General features: G+C 36.7%; 2 protein-coding genes across 3 annotated transcripts; one reads left to right on the top strand and one right to left on the bottom strand.

The window, feature by feature from the left end:
- The first annotated feature begins 641 nt into the window (after positions 1-641).
- LOC107619435 (DNA-directed RNA polymerase II subunit RPB1-like) lies at positions 642-6,991 on the top strand. Of its 2 annotated transcripts, none has more exons than XM_016321726.3 (11): positions 642-915; positions 1,014-1,265; positions 1,702-1,941; positions 2,043-2,201; positions 2,392-2,553; positions 2,647-2,864; positions 2,966-3,107; positions 3,188-3,523; positions 3,632-3,921; positions 4,168-4,432; positions 4,521-6,991. In XM_016321726.3, the coding sequence occupies exons 1-11, from the start codon at positions 826-828 to the stop codon at positions 6,738-6,740; spliced, it is 4,374 nt and encodes a 1,457-aa protein (XP_016177212.1). In that variant the 5' UTR covers positions 642-825; the 3' UTR covers positions 6,741-6,991. The 2 variants fall into 2 exon arrangements, with proteins under 2 accessions (XP_016177212.1, XP_020965938.1); XM_021110279.2 differs by having other exon boundaries at positions 708-915; positions 4,168-4,423.
- A 543-nt stretch (positions 6,992-7,534) lies between these two features.
- On the bottom strand, positions 7,535-10,104 carry LOC107616035 (uncharacterized). The gene is made up of 4 exons (XM_016318040.1): positions 9,452-10,104; positions 8,194-9,317; positions 8,031-8,113; positions 7,535-7,894 (listed from the first exon to the last, which is right to left on the bottom strand). Exons 1-4 carry the CDS (start codon positions 10,102-10,104, stop codon positions 7,535-7,537), a joined length of 2,220 nt encoding a protein of 739 aa, XP_016173526.1.
- Positions 10,105-18,040: the final 7,936 nt, after the last annotated feature.

Genomic DNA, 18,040 nt, shown 5'->3' with positions numbered 1-18,040 from the left:
TGCTTGAAACTTTATCTATCTATAGGACCACTATAGTGAAATTGGGATCTCGAAAATCAAATCGAATAATTGCGTGAATCTCAGGGACCACTATGTAAATTTACTTGGTATAACTGAGTAAGGCTTAGGGCCAATTTGGCTAGGTCCATAAATAACTTATTTTTATTTTTAACTTATAAAAAGTTATAACGTTATTGTTTGGTGCAATTTCTAAAATTAAATTGTAACTTTTTAAAAAAAAATTGTTTTAGTACTTATAAAAAAGTTAAAAAAAAAGACTTCTCTTATAATAAATTTTTTTATCATTCTTCTTTTAAAATAAGCACTTTTAGGACTAAAAAATAAAATATAAAATAATTTATTCATAAACTACTTTTAATATAAGTATTTTTTTTGTTGTCCATAGTATCTCCCAACCCGACAGGTCAAGGAAAACTTTATTTAAGGGTCTGACGCTGATCAATAAATTTCTGCATATATAAAATGAAATTCAAACTTCCAATACTTACTTAAACAAATGAGAGTTGACCATTTAACTAATTCAAATTAATTAATATAAATATTTATTGTTAAACCATTTTTCAAAAATGAGCTTAATTAAATTATTTAACCATAATGGGCCTTAGTGTTACTCCATCTTCGTTCCTTGCTGGACAAGGAAATGAACTCGCTTTAAATAAAAAAAAAAAAAAAAAAAAAAAGGAAATGAACTCTTTGAGTCGCTGTCGCTCAACACTCGGCTGTTACACCATAATTTGAAATTTCAAAGTAACAACCACACTGCATTCTTTCCACTACTACCCCTTCGCTTCGTTGCCGTTTGCCATGGATATTAGGTTTTCCTTTCCTTACTCTCCGGCGGAAACCGCAAAGGTCCGAGCGCTTCGCTTCCAAATTCTCAGCCCCGACGATATTGTAATTCTTCTCAACTCAAATCATAATGCTTCTTACTCGAACGAACCACAATAATCGTGATCGTCTTCTCATTCATGTTGTTATTGTTCTCGTTGCAGAGGCGAATGTCTGTGGTTGAAATCGAGCATGGGATTGAGAACCCAAAGGTTGGAGGGTTAAGCGACCCGCGCCTTGGAACCGTTCATAAGAACATCGATTGTGACACGTGTGGGGCTGATATGGATCACTGTCCGGGGCATTTCGGTCACTTGGAGCTCGCCAAGCCAGTGTTTCACGTCGGTTTATTGAATACTGTCCTCGCTGTAATGCGTTGCGTCTGCTTCAACTGTTCCAAAATTTTATCCGGTCAGGTATCTTCTTCTTCCACCACCACATCCCTTAGTATCAGTTCATTTCACTGTGTATGTGATTGTCAAGGAAAATGTTTATGTTATCTAGATTCTTGTTTAGTTTTCTGAGTTAATTTGGGAGTAATAAGACGATTGGTGGAAAGTGGTTTGTCTAGTTGAGCACCGCTAGATAGTAATTTAGTCAAATATGTCAAATAATTTATACAAAGACAACGTGAGTAATATTGTAATTCTCGTAGACTTAGCCGGTGCTTTTAATTTTATTCTTCGGAGGCTTATAAGTACATCGCAAAATTTCCTCAGATTTCTTCACTTGTTATTGCTTAAGAACCTATTATTCCATAGCAGAAAATTCTTCAGGACTTACTTGTCCTATTACTAGATAATTTTGTATGTGGAGGGAAGTGAATTTTATGATGTGTACTACTTTAAGCAGAACAACAAAAAGTTTAAGCAAGCTTTGAAGATTACAAACCCAAAAAGTAGGTTGGAAATGATGGTGAATGCCTGCAAAAACAAAAGCTTTTGTGAAGGTGATGACGGAGATTGGGAGGATCCTATTAGAGAGAGTCATGATGGCTGTGGTGCTCAGCAGCCCAAGTTAACTATTAAGGGTATGAAGATGATTGCGGAGTATAAAGTTCCGAGGAAGAAAGAGATTCTTTCTGCTGAGAAGGTAATTGATTCATTCAAGTTCTGAATTTCTAGCTAGTGCACATCTATTTTGATTACTAAAGAGACACTTACATAGTTGGTAACATGTTAAATCCATTGAAGGTTCTTGGTATTCTAAAGGGGATAAGTGATGAGGACTGCCAGTTGCTGGGCTTGAATACTCAGTATGTACGTCCTGAATGGATGATTTTGCAAGTTCTTCCAATTCCTCCTCCATCCGTGAGACCTTCTGTTATGATCGACGCATCCTCTAGGATTGAGGCAAGTGTTAACTCTTGTCTTGCCTTTATCTTAATGTGTTCACTGTTTTTACATGTTCCACAGGTTCTTAATTCAAATTCAATTATCCCTTGTCAATGTGAATGATAACTGATAGCATTTTCATAGACAATTTTGATAATCAATTGTGTTATTTTAATTACTGACTTCTTTTTTTCTTTGTTGAATCTAGGATGACTTAACTCATCAGTTGGCCAGGATTATCAGGTCCAATAAGAATTTGAAGACACATGAGAGTAATGGATCACCTGCGCATGTTATTTCTAAGTTTGCTCAGTTGTTGGAGTTTCACATTGCCACTTATTTTGATAGTGCGTTGCCTGGGCTCCAGAAAGTATGATATTGTTCAGACAACTATTTTAGTACTGATATAAGATATGTTTCTGTTATAATAATTCATTTTGGGAACTTTATATAACATTCACAGGCTGCTAAAAAATCAGGAAGGCCTATCAAATCAATATGTAGCAGGCATAAAGAAGATGATGGTCAGATTAGAGGAATGTTGGGGAAAAGAGTTGATTTTTCTGCTCGAACACTAATTACACCAGACCCCAACATTAATATTGATGAAGTGGGAGTACCACGGAGTATTGCTTTGAACCTTACATACCCAGAGACTGTAACTCCATATAACATCACAAGGTTGTTATATGGATATTCTTTTCCTCTTGCTTATCTTTTAATGCATTTTCAACCTTTAACTAAACGAAAAATTAAATTTTTATTCCTTAAATAAAAAACAGGTTGAAAGAACTTGTAGACTATGGACCTGATCCTCCACCTGGGAAAACTGGTGCCAAATACATCATTCGTGATGATGGGCAAAGGCTTGATCTCAGATATTTGGAGAAAAGTAGTGATCTCCATTTGGAGATTGGATACAAGGTATTTGCCTTTAGACAATAACAACTTTAATTCTTTATGGTTTCTTCTAAGCCTTTTAATAGTTCCCAATGTTGTTTTAGGTAGAACGTCATTTAGAGGATGGAGATCTTGTACTCTTGAATCGCCGACCCAGTCTTCATAAAATGTCTATCATGGGACACAAAATCAAAATCTTGCCTTATTCTACGTTCAGGCTTAACATGTTGGTAACTAAGCCATATAATGTTAATTTTGATGGGGATGAAATGGATATGCATGTTCCTCAGTCATTTGCAACCAGGACAGAGGTGTTGGAGCTCATGATGGTGCCTAAATGCATTGTGTCACCTCAATCAAATAGGCCAGTAATGGATATTGTCCAAGATACACTTTTAGGATGCAGAAAAATCACCAAGAGAGATACCTTCATCACGAAGGTAATGTTCAGTGAATTTTTATATTACTGCAGTTTACTTATATGTCACAGTTCTTGTACGAGATATTCAGAGGTCTGATAAGATTTTGTTATGTTTTTGATTTTTTAGGATGTTTTTATGAACATTCTGATGTGGTGGGAGGATTTTGACGGGAAAGTTCCTGCTCCAGCAATATTGAAGCCAGAGCCATTGTGGACTGGGAAACAAGTTTTGAATCTTATCATTCCCAAACAAATAAATTTAACTGGGTATTCTAGCTGGCATGATCATATGGAAAATGGTTCATCAATAACCCCTGGGGATACTGTGGTCCGAATTGAAAAAGGGGAACTACTTACTGGAACTCTTTGCAAAGAGACACTTGGAACATTTACTGGACGTCTCGTTCATGCCATTTGGTATGCAGCTACAAAATTATCAGACAAATATTTCTACTTGAGTTTGCTAGCATCTTTTGATTACCATAGTCCATTTACCTTTACAATGGAAAGATCGGTGAATTGTTCTTGATCCAAACTTTACTACTAGCAGTCTAGCCACACTGTTAAATATCTAATATTATAATGTCATAAAGTTCCTTCTGACATAGTTCCTTACTTCCTTTCTTCTTAGTTCACCCCAACTTATTATTGGCTTGATTACAGGGTAGATGTTGGTCCTGATGCATCTCGTAAATTTCTTGGTCATATTCAGTGGCTTGTAAACTACTGGCTTCTGCAGAATTCTTTCAGCATTGGAATTGGTGATACAATAGCTGATGCGTCAACTATGGAGTTTTTTAATAGGAATATTTCAGAGGCAAAGAAGAAAGTAAAATACTTGATCAGGGATGCTCAAGAACAGAAGTTGGAAGCTAAACCTGGATCGACAATGATGGATACACATACACTCGAGAAGAAAGTGATTGATGTGATTCAATTATATTGCTTGTGACTTTGCTATATTGTTGAATGCCGCATTTGGTTGAATTGATTTTTAATGTTATTGGATATTTTAGGTGCTGATACAAGCTCATGAAGATGCCATAGAAAAAGTGAAGATGAGTTTATCTGAGAGCAATAATCTGAAAGCAATGGTGACAGCTGGTTCCAAAGGAAGTTTTATCAATATATCTCAGATGACTGCTTGTCTTGGTCAACAGAATGTTGAGGGCAAGCGAATTCCATTTGGGTTTACAGATAGGACATTGCCGCATTTTGTAAAAGACGATTATGGGACTGAAAGCCGAGGCTTTGTGGAGAACTCATATCTCCATGGGCTAAGCCCGCAAGATTTCTTTTTCCATGCCATGGGAAGTAGGGAAGGATTTATTGATAATGCAGTGAGGGTATATGAAACTGGATACATCCAGAGGCGGCTTGTGAAGGCTTTGGAGGATATCATGGTCAAATATGATGGAACTGTTAGGAACTCTTTAGGAGATGTCATACAATTTCTCTATGGAGAAGATGGTATGGATGCTGTTTGGATTGAAACACAGAATCTTGATTCCCTGAAAATGAAAAAGTCAGACTTCAATAGGACCTTTAGGTATGAGTTTGATAATGAGAACTGGAATCCGAGTTACATGCTTGAAGGGCCTATTGAAGAATTGAAAACCAGCATAGAGCTTCGTACTGCACTTGAAGCTGAAGTTTTAAAGCTTGCGTGTGATAGATGTCAACTTGCAACTGAGATTACTTGTAACAGTTCTCTACCACTGCCTGTTAACCTTAAGAGGCTTATCAGGAATGCTCAGAAGGCTTTCAAGATTGACTTTCAGAAACCTTCTGATATGCACCCACTGGAAATTCTAGAAGCTGTTGATAGGCTGCAGGAGAGACTCAAGGTTGTTCCTGGTAATGATCTTGTGAGTCAAGAAGCACAGAAGAATGCTACTCTCCTATTCAATATCCTGTTGCGCAGTACTCTAGCCAGTAAAAGGATTCTGCAGGAATATAGGCTTTCCCGTGAGGCATTTGAGTGGGTAGTGGGAGAGATAGAATCAAGGTTCCAGCAGTCACTTGTAACTGCTGGGGAAATGACTGGTTGTGTGGCAGCACAATCAATTGGTGACCTTGCTACTAAATTGACTCTCGAAACATTCCATTATGTTGGTTTAGGTGCTAAGAATGTTACACTTGGCGTTCCCAGGTTAAGGGAAATCATTAAAACGGCTAGGAGAATCCAAACGCCTTCCTTGTCTGTGCATTTGAACCCTGGGTCAGGTGTAACTTCGGACAATGTTAAGAGAGTGCAGTGTGATTTAGAGCATACTACTCTTAGGAGAGTGACCCACACTGCAGAGGTGTGGTACGATCCAGAACCAATGAGTACGATAATTGAAGAAGATGTTGATTTTGTGAAGTCCCACTTTGAAACGCCTGATGAAGAAGTTGCTATTGAAGGAATCTCACCTTGGTTGCTTCGCATAGAACTAGACCGAGAGATGATGGTGGATAAGAAGTTGAGTATGGCTGACATTGCTGAGAAGATCAACCTTATGTTTAATGGTGATTTGGAATGTATTTTCAATGATGACAATGCTGAAAAACTTGTACTTCGTTTCCGAATTATGAATAATGAAGCTCACCCGGGAGAGATACAGGATGGTTCTGCTGACAATGTTTTCTTAAAGATAATAGGAAGCAACATGCTGAGTGAAATGACCTTACGTGGCATCCCAGGCATCAACAAGGTTTTCATGAAAGCCATTGATGTTCAGAAGTTTAACGAAGAAGACGGTTTCCAGAATCATAAGGAATGGATGCTTGAAACTGAAGGTGTCAACCTGTTGGCTGCAATGTGCCATGAACATGTTGATGCAGCAAGGACTACAAGCAACCACTTAATTGAAATTATTGAAGTCCTTGGAATTGAGGCAGTTCGCCGTGCTCTCCTGGATGAATTGCGGGCTGTCATGTCTTTTGATGGATTTTATGTCAATTACAGGCATTTGGCGTTGCTGTGTGATACAATGACTTATCGTGGGCATTTGATGGCAATTACACGCAATGGTGTCGACCGGAATGATGCTGGACCAATGATGAGATTCTCATTTGAAGAGACAGTCAATGTTCTCCATGATGCTACTATATATGCTGAAACTGATCACTTGAGGGGTATCAGGGAAAATAACATGTTAGGCCTGCTTGCACCCTTTGGCACTGGACAATGTGCTCTGTATCCCAATGAAGATATGCTTAAGAATTCTAATGAGCTCCAGCTACCTAGTTAAAATGGATGGCGTGATTTTCGCATTCTTACGCCACAAAATCTCCTCTATATAAGCCCTACATCACCAAGTTATAGTCCTACTTATCATATTTACAATATCAGTTGTGTGCAAAGTATACTTCTTCATTGGCATTTTCTTCAGGTAGCCATAGTTTGTCTACACAAACCCATGCATTCTCGCATCTATTGTCTATCTATTTATTTTTATGGGCAATTTACATAAATAAAATGATTGAAGGAAATCCTTACGCAGATACAACATTGGCAAATTCCAGACGCAAATGCAACAAACGCAATTGTATGTAATCCGTGACACCTTCCAGCGGAATCCAAATGTACGTAATCCGCTACACCCTATTGCAGATTACGTTGAGAACTAAATACTCATAAACCGCTACACCCTGTAGCGGTTTATGATCATATGGTGCTAAAGCCTATTCTGCTACACCCTCGAGCGGATTATGAAGAGAGTGGAAGTTTGGGAACATATTTATGAATACCAGTCTAATAGTAACAACTCGTGATGCAAAATGTACGAAGTTATACAAATACACTCTTCATAAGCAGTAAGCCGTAGAAATATAATAGGCACCAGACATTAACACTAACACAGATTAAATTACTACATAAGTCTTACAAATGTAATAGTCATACAACGATTAACAGTTAAAGGAAATAAAAATGTCATAAGTCATACAAATGGGTAGGAACTAACACTAACACTAACACACCAAAGGCACTAACACTAACACCCGAAAACGTAAATTGCTACATGAGAAAATAAAATTCAAAAAACTAGAAGTCCCACGAACTACCAGCAACGGTGGAGCCTCTCTGGGGGAAAGATTTACGCGTGTGCCCAGGCTGTCTGCAGAGCCCGCATCGCTTTGGTCGGTTAGAGTCGGCCTCATCCATGTTGTTCCGGATTCTGGTAGACCTCGGTCGCCCATCACGACAATGCCTCAAGCTAGGATCCGAAATAACGGTCGGACTATCGTAAGGTGGCCAAAGTCCCTCTGGTATTGGCGGCACAAAACCCATCTGGTACGCCCTAAACACCTTCTGCATGGTGTAGACTTCGTCGACATAAATAGACAAGTCAAGCCATGACTGGGCACAACATGCAATTGCATGGCAACATGGATAATGGAGAGCCTGAAAGTATCCACAGTCGCATGTACGATCCTGAAGGAAAACTCGGTACGTCCCAAGTGAAAAGCTCTCGGTCGGTGTCGTCTCGACAACGGTGTACTCAGACTAGTGTCTATCGAACAGGGTGACAATGAAGCACCTGGAGTCTCTCAAGTAGCGCTCCATCGCCTTTATAAAACACTGGCAAAACTTGGCACCGCTGGCCAACTGAGCCTCTGCCGTCTGATCACGAATCACAAACAACTCCGCTAACCGACTATATGTGGACTTCACAAGGGCGGTAACCGGAAGATTTCATGTACCCTTCAGAACAGAATTAACACACTCAGATATATTGGTCGTCATGTGACCGAATTGTCTGCCACCATCCTGGTGCTGAGTCCACTTATCGTATTCTATTCTGTTCGCCCAATCACACATTGCTGGATTCCCAGTCCGCATTATATCAAACCAATAGTGAAACTCTGCCTCAGTCTTCGCATAAGTAGCGTTCACAAGCAAACGCTTTGCATCCGTGCCCTTAAAACTGAGTGTGAAGTTAGCTGCAACATGCCAAATACAAAATGCTCGGTACGCATGAGGGGGTAACCACCCACTGTTAGGGTTCTCTAGTGCAGCCTTAACGCCGTTGTGCCTATCTGAGATGACCAGTATTCCCTGTTGCAGAGTCACATGTTGGCGCAAGTTGGTCAGGAAGAAAGACAACGACTCGGCATTTTCCCCCTCCACGAGACTGAATGCAATAGGCAAGATGTTAGAGTTCCCATCTTGAGCGACGGCCAGGAGCAAAGTCCCTCCATACTTGCCATACAGATGAGTACCGTCTATGCTGACCAATGGCTTGCAATGTCGGAAAGCTTCAACACAAGGAGGAAACGTCCAGAAAAGACGATGAAAGTACACGGTTGAGTCATCGACGTCATCACCGACTCGAACCGAAGACGTCTTCAACAAGGCAACCGTCCCCTCCATGATAGACTGCATACCAAGGATCCAACGAGGTAGCTCGGCATAGGACTCTTCCCAGTCCTTGTATATCTGTGCTACCGCCTTCTGTTTTGCCAACCATGTCTTCCTGTAAGTTGGCTTGAACTCGTACGTTCCTTCGGTAGCTTCTTGCAACACCTTTATCGATACCGCCGCATTGGCTCGAACCAGAGGAAAGATCTTCGCACAAATCACGTGATAATCAAGTTGTCGGTGGTCGCTTGATATCGATGTAGCCAAGCATGTGTGTATTCTGTTGTACGGTCGAACCTCCCAGGTTCCCTTCCGCGCTCGAAGGCTGATGCGAATCATCCACGTGCAACCCTTCCCGAACTCCTTGCATCTCCCATGGTACTTAAAATGATCCGACTCCATCACTCTGTACTCAACACCACGCCGAATGTTGTAATCCTTTACAGTAAGCACAACTTCTTCCTTACTGTGAAAAGATTGGCCAACTTGAAATTCAGCTACAGAATTTCCCTCGTGCAACCCTTGACCCCAAAGGTTGGTGCTGACTCCATCGGTTGGCCGATGGCTTCCAGGTCCACGGTAGAATAATGTGCAGGTTACTCATGTGTGCCGGCACTTGACGGTGGTTGACATGTTGCTGGGTTTGTCAGAATTTCATCATCGCTGTCTCCTCCAATGTCAGCAGGCTCTTCGTTGGAATCATTCTCTAGCATCGCATTTTCAACCCGATCTGGTTCCCCCTCACGTCCTACATCTGGAGATGGATGAGTTGAGGTGAATACCCCATCTGGACCAGCTGGCCAATACTCCAACAAACACTCAGGTGCAACGACGGACATCGAGGTGGAGGCACCCCCCATCGTGGTGGACTGAGGGTTTGGCGCGGATGCCCCAGAACTATCGATCCCATGTTCCAACTTTGCAAACAACTTGTGTATCCTCACTTCCGGAAAACTCCGACGACAATGAAACAACACTTGCATATCTTCATCTGATCGTAACGCGAATGTTTCATATTGCACACCGGTTAACACAACCGCAATAGGAATCTTGTAGAACAGCTTCTTCACCCACTTTGTGCCACCGGCGCCCAACTTCTGCAATATACTGCTCTTCAGATCCAACAGTGTATCAAACGACCTAATGAAAACACTCAATGGTTCTCTATCTATAAACTTCACACCGTGCCTCTTACTCTTTTTTATTTTTCCAGAAGAGTGCACTAACACCAAAAAGCTCTCTTCACTCTCCATTCCTCAAGTTATGAATGAATAAAAATGACACTCTACACAACTTGCTGGGTATATATAGGCATCTTCTAAACTTCTATTCTCTTCATAATCCGCTAGAGGGTGTAGCGGAATAGGCAGCACCATATGATCATAAACCGCTACAGGGTGTAGCAGTTTATGAGTATTTAGTTCTCAACGTAATCCGCGACAGGGTATAGTGGATTATGTGCATTTGGATTCTGCTAGAGGGTGTCACGGATTACATACAATTGCATTTGTTGCATTTGCGTCTGAAGTTTGCCAATGTTGTATTTGCGTAAGGATTTCCTTCAATCATTTTATTTATGTAAATTGTCCTATCTTTATTATATAAAGATATGTTTTCCCTTATAATAATGCCATGTCAGCGAGGTTGATTACAAGAAATCAACCAATCATCCCTTAGTAAAAGATTTTTAAAAAATTAAAAGAAAATTTTGTATCTATTATTATTTAATTAAAATATAAAGTATTAATTAAATACAATAAACACACTTTAAAAGTGTCATAATAATAATAATTATAAAAATTTTTAATTATAAATATTAAAATTATACAACTTATACATATTAAAATTTTTACTATTATATTATTTTGTCTACTTATACATATTACATAAGACACTTATTACTTTTTATTTTTTAATCTCTCATACTAATTAACGAAAGCTCTTCTAAGTAAGTTTAAATTTGGCACATCTTTTTAATAAGTACATTAAAATTAATTCATAATTTTATATTATATTTTTGGTACTTTTATTTTCATTAATTTTTTAATCCGAATAAATTTAAATTTGACACATCTCCTTACTAGATATAATCAAATATACCAAAATTATAAAGTTAATTTATAATTTTATATTACACTTTTAGTGTTTCTCATTTTTATTCATTTTTTCTAACTTTTTTTAATTATTTTTAAACCAAAGAATACCATATAAAAAAATAAAGATGACAACTAAAACAAATAAAAATATAATTTTGTACAACTCACATATAAAAAACTTATATCTTTATTAAAAATAAATAAATTTAAATTCTTAAAATAATAAATTATATTTCAATTTATATTGTATTTTAGTTAAATAATTATATAAAATTATATAAAAATTATCAAATAAATATTATATAAAATATTTTTAATATAAAGCAATTTAAATTTAATATTAATTTATATATTATTTAATCAATCACTAAATAATATAACATTAATTTATCTATCTGTCATTGCCCAGGTTTCATATTCTAGTTACAAAAGCTTACAACGCATAAGCGAATACACATTATTTTGTATTGAGAACTTCTTGGGTTGGTTGTAGAAATCAGAAAACGATATTTGGTCAATTTCTTTATCTGCTTTTGGATCTTTCACTTTGTTTTTGGAATTTGTGGAAGGCTAATAACTTTTATGTTTAGAACCGCTCCTCGCATTTTTTTTAGAGCTCAATACAATAAAATAGAGCAACAAAAATATAAATAAAAATTTAAAATAAATATAAAAAAATTAATTTATAGTTATCTTTAATATTATTATTAACAACCATTGAAATAAATTTCACTCTAATCTTTATAGCTCATAATCGATTTATTGATAATTTTTGCTATTCTTGCTTTTTGACTTTTGAATATTCTATTATTCTTTTTTATTCATATATGCCAAATGATAGCAAAAAATTCAATTAATCACCTTTATGCTCCTTTCTTACAGGCACTCATGTCCAGCTCTCAAAATATTAATTAATTGTCCGTGGAATAGTTTATAGTCTACCATGGACAAACAACCATGCACACCACATCTACCAAGTAAACTCAACCAAAAAACAACTAGTGAAAATTTTCAATATTCTTTTTACATAATACATACATATTATCATGCTGAATAATAATGCCTAACTTACAAAATCTATCATTAGTATTAACCTTACCAACTAACACAAACCAGGTGAATAACTCAATTCGTAGAGGTACTAGACCTCTCCCAATAGAGCTAGTAAAAATATACTTTGTAAAATCTTTTAGGAGTATTTCTGCCTGTAAAATCTACACAAAGAAGTTAGTAGAATAAACACATGATTTATCAAATTTTCACACAAGACAAACTCTTTTTCGGTTGATTGACGGTAGAACTCCATGAAATTTGTTAACTAGTTACAACTCTCATTGAAATAGTTTTCTTCTCTACTAAAAAATTTATATCCACTCTAACCCATCTTAAAATTTAGGTTAAATTACACAGTTGGTCTCTACACTTTCAGTGAAATTACAAATTGGTCTCTATATTTTAAAAGTTAATAATTGGATCCCTAAAGAAAATTAAAATTTACAATTTACTCTCCATCGTTCAAAAAGTGTTTGATTTAACCAAATATTCTCAACATATTCTCTATTTTAACAAAATATTCTTAGCATATTCTGAGAATATTCTGTTAAATCAACACTTTTTGATCGACGGAGACTAAATTACAAATTTTAGTTCTTTTTAAAAATTCAATTACAAATTTTTAAAATATAGAGATTAATTTATAATTTTACTAAAAATAAGTCTTATATAACAGATTTATTCTGATTTGAGACCAAAAAAAAGTCTTTTAAAAAAAGTGTCTTTCAACAAATTACCTGATAACAAACTATTCTCTCAAAATCAGACATTTCTACCATTTTCTGCTTTTAAAGTTAGTTTTCGGATCATCTTATCTCTTATTTTCGATTCTTTTATATGTAATTGACCTATATCTTTTCATAAAGGGTTAAGTTCGATTTTGGTCCCTAACGTAGGGGTCGAAAATTTGTTTCGTCCCTAAGTTTTTTTTTCAGACAAAATCGTCCCCGACGTTCATACTTGTTGTAACGACCCAATTTCTGGTACGTCATGATCATACTAGAAACTGAGCGCTACCAACTTGTCTACCTATTTATTATCTATTATTTATTATATGAGCCTGATTCGTTGTTAAAAGCGTAGTTATTTTACGAGGTACTTTTTTTTTTGAAAATATTTGGATTAATAGACGAAATCATTCATAAGCAATTCACAACTGATAACAGATAAAACAGTTATAAACAACCATACATAAATATATCACAAGCAGTTGATATCATTCGGTTATCCAGCCTTTATTAGAGTAAAGATCTTTAGTTAGGACACCCCTAGATATAACTAGATAATAACTATATACATATATATACATACAACATCCCAGGTCCTGACCTGTTCAAGAAGTCCCTAAGCTGGCACCCAGGCTAGCCTAGACTCTATACTCACCTAGTCTCTAAACTACTAAAGCGAGGAAAAGTACGTTCTAGATCTTCAAAACTCAAGTCAGGTGGAACGTCATCAAAAGGTGGAAGGTCGTCTACTACTCCACTGCACAATCATATGTTATCAAAGAGCGTCTCTCAAGTACTTCATCGAGTGGCCACATAACGGCAACATCGTACGGAGGACTTAGGCTAAAGTTTGTAGATAAGCAGGGTGCAGACGTTGGCTGGCCTCACAATATATACATATAAACAGGTAACGGAGTTCACTCTAGACTCAGAAGACTACCTAGAGCGGAATCCTCTTTGCAGAACAGTCATTAGTAAACTACGGAAGGGTGCTCATGCTTCCATCTGAAGGGGGAAGGGAGAGAGAAGGGGTAAGAACTGGGGAGTTCTTAGTAGGGTCGAGGTTATTAGTTAAGTTCATTAATTATATGTTGTTTTGCAAACGAATGGCAAGATACAGAAAGCAGTAAATAGAAGATGAAGATAAATAGAGGAAATAGAGAAATAGAAAACAGAACACAAATAGAAGGATACAAGAAAATACAAAACAGACACAGAGAATAGAATAAAAACAAGGAAAACATACATTCATACCACAATCATAACAAAGGAAATGCACTACCAAGTATGATGCATGTCTAGCCCTAGCGCAGGTAATGAGCTCATTTGTCGGTTACATACCCGCTTCCGACGTTACCCGGAGTCCTCTGACCAGGTAAGGCTTTCCTGTTAGCAATGTCCCTCGCAAGAGTCCTTTGACTTGTGAGGCAAACCACTGCAAGAGTCCTTTGACTTGCATGGCGGAGCTAGTTAACTTATATCTGCCCAACAAACTCTCTGTAAGAGTCCTTTGACTTACATGAGCATACACACACTCTCACTGTAAGAGTCCTTTGACTTACAGGAGCATACACACACACTCTCACTGTAAGAGTCCTTTGACTTACAGGAGTATATGCTAGTCGTGTGTTCTCGATACCTCTGTAAGAGTCATCTGACTTACAGAATAGCATTATAGCTAAGTATCCCAGGAAAGCACTCTCAGTGGTCGTACCACCATCTATCTGACTGCCTTCACGCAGCAGATCATCACATAATCATTCTCATTATCATCATTCATTATCATTCTCATTATTCATCATCACTTTCACATTCTTATGCAATACCTCTTTCTTTCTCTATTCAATCATGCTATACAAACTTTACAGCTTTTACTTTTACAACATCGTAACTCAAACCATTTCTCTTTATCACATTACTCTTTTCTCTTTGTCTTTTTACTTTGCTCTGATTACTCTTTTCTCTATATCTCTTTACTTTTCTCTGGTTACTCTGTTCTCTGTGTTTCTTTACTCTGCTTTGATTTCTCTTCATAACATATGTATTTAAAGCTTATGTAAATTTCGATATGAATAGTTAGCCTATCCCAAATATAGGTTCATTAAGTCTATACTGAAACAGTTTAACTTTTCATATTATACCTAACCCTAGCCGCAACTCAATGACTAACTATGTTGCCCTAGTTCGTTCACTAATTTCTGTCTGTTTTTCTGTTATTAAAATCTTACAGACTTTTTCTTTGATTTTTATCTTTTCTTTAACTTTTTATATTTCATTTATCTTTGCCTCACTAATATGTTCTTACCACTCCCTAAGTGTTTTATGAAGGTAATTATGAGATTCTGCGCTTAAAGTTGTCTTTCTAAAGCTTTTACAGAAAATTGCCTTTTTCGTATTATTTTATTATTTTTATTAAAATATTATTTTCAATTAAATATTATTATTTAATATTTTATTATTATTTATTATTTTATTAATATATTTTCGAAAATTATCTTGCCTTTACCTTTTAACCTTTAAAATTAACTTTTTACCCCGGTAACTTTTAATATTTCTACTTTAACCACCCTAACTTTCAGAAATTACCATATAACCCCTCAAACACCAAATTAATTACTTCCTTGACCTTTTATGAATCAAAAAGGTGTTCTTCATTGTTCTTCACCACACTCAAAGTGTTCTTCATGTTCTTCATAAATTCTTCAGATTCTTTCTCTATTTTTACCCGTTTTTCAGTCTTTTCAGCAACCGATTTTTACTATAATTCATAATAAATTAGCAGCCACTAAAATCCCATCTTTTCTACATGATTTTAACACAAATTGAACCCCAATTTAAGGATTAGGGTTCGTTTTTCCAGCTGCACTCAAGAACAACATTCATAGCTTAAATATCATCAAATTTCATCAAAATTTCAACAAACTTTCACCAAGAATCACTCATATAAACAATCAATTTCAAGCACAGCCAAACCATATCATAATCACACAACTCAAACACAAATAATCAAGATTAATTTCGTGACACCCTACCTGGTTTTGCTGCTCCTAATTCAATCAAACTTTCAGGTGGTCCTTAAACAATTTTTCCTCCTAAATCACATCAAGAAAACACATATTTAAGCATGTTTTCTTGAAACTGAATCAAAAGAGAGATGGTGCAGCCAACTCACCTTGATCCCAGCCTTGATAAGTCATATGATCATGTAGAGAAAGAAGAGAGGATCATTTTGGTCGGATTGGAATTTTGATTTGAGTTTTAGTTCAGCAGAAATCAAGATTTGAAGATTTGGAACTAAGAACTTTTCTCTCTTTTTCTCTCTACCTATTTTCGTCCACAAAGTGAAAATGAGCCAGCCTTGGGGGTTTTGGGGGTGTAGGGTGAGTTGTGATTGGTTGGCTTGGAGGTGGATTAAAATAATATTAAAATATCTCAGGTGTATAACTACTAAAACTAGATGTATCGGAACACTTGCAAAAACATCTCTAAAAATTTTCTGAGCTACTAGCATAAATGACACTAGTAACATATTTATTATGAGAATAAAACATGAATAATGAGGCCTTAGCATTACTAAAGTCATCAGAGAGTGCTCGTGCTAAGCTGCACCAGTAAATTGTGAACCCGGTTAAATCGGTTTTCTGTTTTTAACTAAAACAGACCAGGTAACCTTATAATATCATTCAAGCATTTTCTAATACTAATATAATGATAATATTATACTGTTATCTCTCTCCTCTCATAAATCGAGTCCGGTTTGTCAAACTGAGACTATTTACGAAAAACCAAATCAAAATCCCTAACCGATACAGTTCAAAAACTAGGTTCTTCGTGACCGTGTTATCGAGCTTGTCTCGGAAAAGGTTCTAACTTAAAGATGACATAATGACAATGAGGATTGAGATACTTTATGATATATCAAAGGTTTTCCCCTTACTGATCTTCCGGAGAAATTCGTACTTTTAGAAAAGATCTCGCGTACTCGAAAATCAGGGTTGTTACATTCTACCCTCCTAAAAGAAAATTTTGCCCTCAAAATTTCAGCCACATGCAAGAATCCATCTTCAAGCAGTCTATTTCGTTCAAGCCATCCTGATGAAGATATCAGTTCATTCCTTACAGCATCTAAATATCACATATATCCATGGCCATGGAGATCATAACAGCTATAAGAATAGTTGCACCTCACACGAATTTGTCGTTCGAAACTCGATTAAACCATGCCTATTCACAGTCATTGAGGTCTTATTCGTACCAAACAATCAACATTAAGGTGATCAGTTTTAATATCTCAAGTTAAGCACGAATATTCCCAAAATGAGCACTCATAGACATTCATGCCAAATGTATCTTGAAGATACCCTAACAGCATGGGACACACAAGCAGAGTGTGCAATGAAGCATAGTCAGTCCATTCCCCAGGCTCTACTGGGAACGAACTGCTCTGATACCAAATTGTAATGACCCAATTTCTGGTACGTCATGATCATACTAGAAACTGAGCGCTACCAACTTGTCTACCTATTTATTATCTATTATTTATTATATGAGCCTGATTCGTTGTTAAAAGCGTAGTTATTTTACGAGGTACTTTTTTTTTTGAAAACATTTGGATTAATAGACGAAATCATTCATAAGCAATTCACAACTGATAACAGATAAAACAGTTATAAACAACCATACATAAATATATCACAAGCAGTTGATATTATTCGGTTATCCAGCCTTTATTAGAGTAAAGATCTTTAGTTAGGACACCCCTAGATATAACTAGATAATAACTATATACATATATATACATACAACATCCCAGGTCCTGACCTGTTCAAGAAGTCCCTAAGCTGGCACCCAGGCTAGCCTAGACTCTATACTCACCTAGTCCCTCTAAACTACTAAAGCGAGGGAAAGTACGTTCTAGGTCTTCAAAACTCAAGTCAGGTGGAACGTCATCAAAAGGTGGAAGGTCGTCTACTACTCCTCTGCACGATCATATGTTATCAAAGAGCGTCTCTCAAGTACTTCATCGAGTGGCCACATAACGGCAACATCGTACGGAGGACTTAGGCTAAAGTTTGTAGATAAGCAGGGTGCAGACGTTGGCTGGCCTCACAATATATACATATAAACAGGTAACGGAGTTCACTCTAGACTCAGAAGACTACCTAGAGCGGAATCCTCTTTGCAGAACAGTCATTAGTAAACTACGGAAGGGTGCTCATGCTTCCATCTGAAGGGGGAAGGGAGAGAGAAGGGGTAAGAACTGGGGAGTTCTTAGTAGGGTCGAGGTTATTAGTTAAGTTCATTAATTATAT

This window comes from Arachis ipaensis, chromosome B9, assembly GCF_059453495.1.
Source record: "Arachis ipaensis isolate K30076 ecotype BB chromosome B9, ASM5945349v1, whole genome shotgun sequence".
Classification (NCBI taxonomy): Eukaryota; Viridiplantae; Streptophyta; class Magnoliopsida; order Fabales; family Fabaceae; genus Arachis; species Arachis ipaensis.
Note: the sequence above shows the minus strand (reverse complement) of the source record. Positions and strands in the feature narration are given on the sequence as shown.

Bases quoted from the DNA above. Each gene is read 5' to 3' on its own strand.
- LOC107619435 (XM_016321726.3), top strand. From the start codon at position 826: ATGGATATTAGGTTTTCCTTTCCTTACTCTCCGGCGGAAACCGCAAAG. The intron at 916-1,013 runs GTAATTCTTCTC...TTCTCGTTGCAG, and splicing joins TTCTCAGCCCCGACGATATT to AGGCGAATGTCTGTGGTTGA. The intron at 3,108-3,187 runs GTATTTGCCTTT...ATGTTGTTTTAG, and splicing joins ATTTGGAGATTGGATACAAG to GTAGAACGTCATTTAGAGGA.
- LOC107616035 (XM_016318040.1), bottom strand. From the start codon at position 10,104: ATGGAGAGTGAAGAGAGCTTTTTGGTGTTAGTGCACTCTTCTGGAAAA. The intron at 8,114-8,193 runs GTACATGAAATC...ATTCGTGATCAG, and splicing joins TGTTAATTCTGTTCTGAAGG to ACGGCAGAGGCTCAGTTGGC. The intron at 7,895-8,030 runs GTGCTTCATTGT...GGATACTTTCAG, and splicing joins CGCTACTTGAGAGACTCCAG to GCTCTCCATTATCCATGTTG.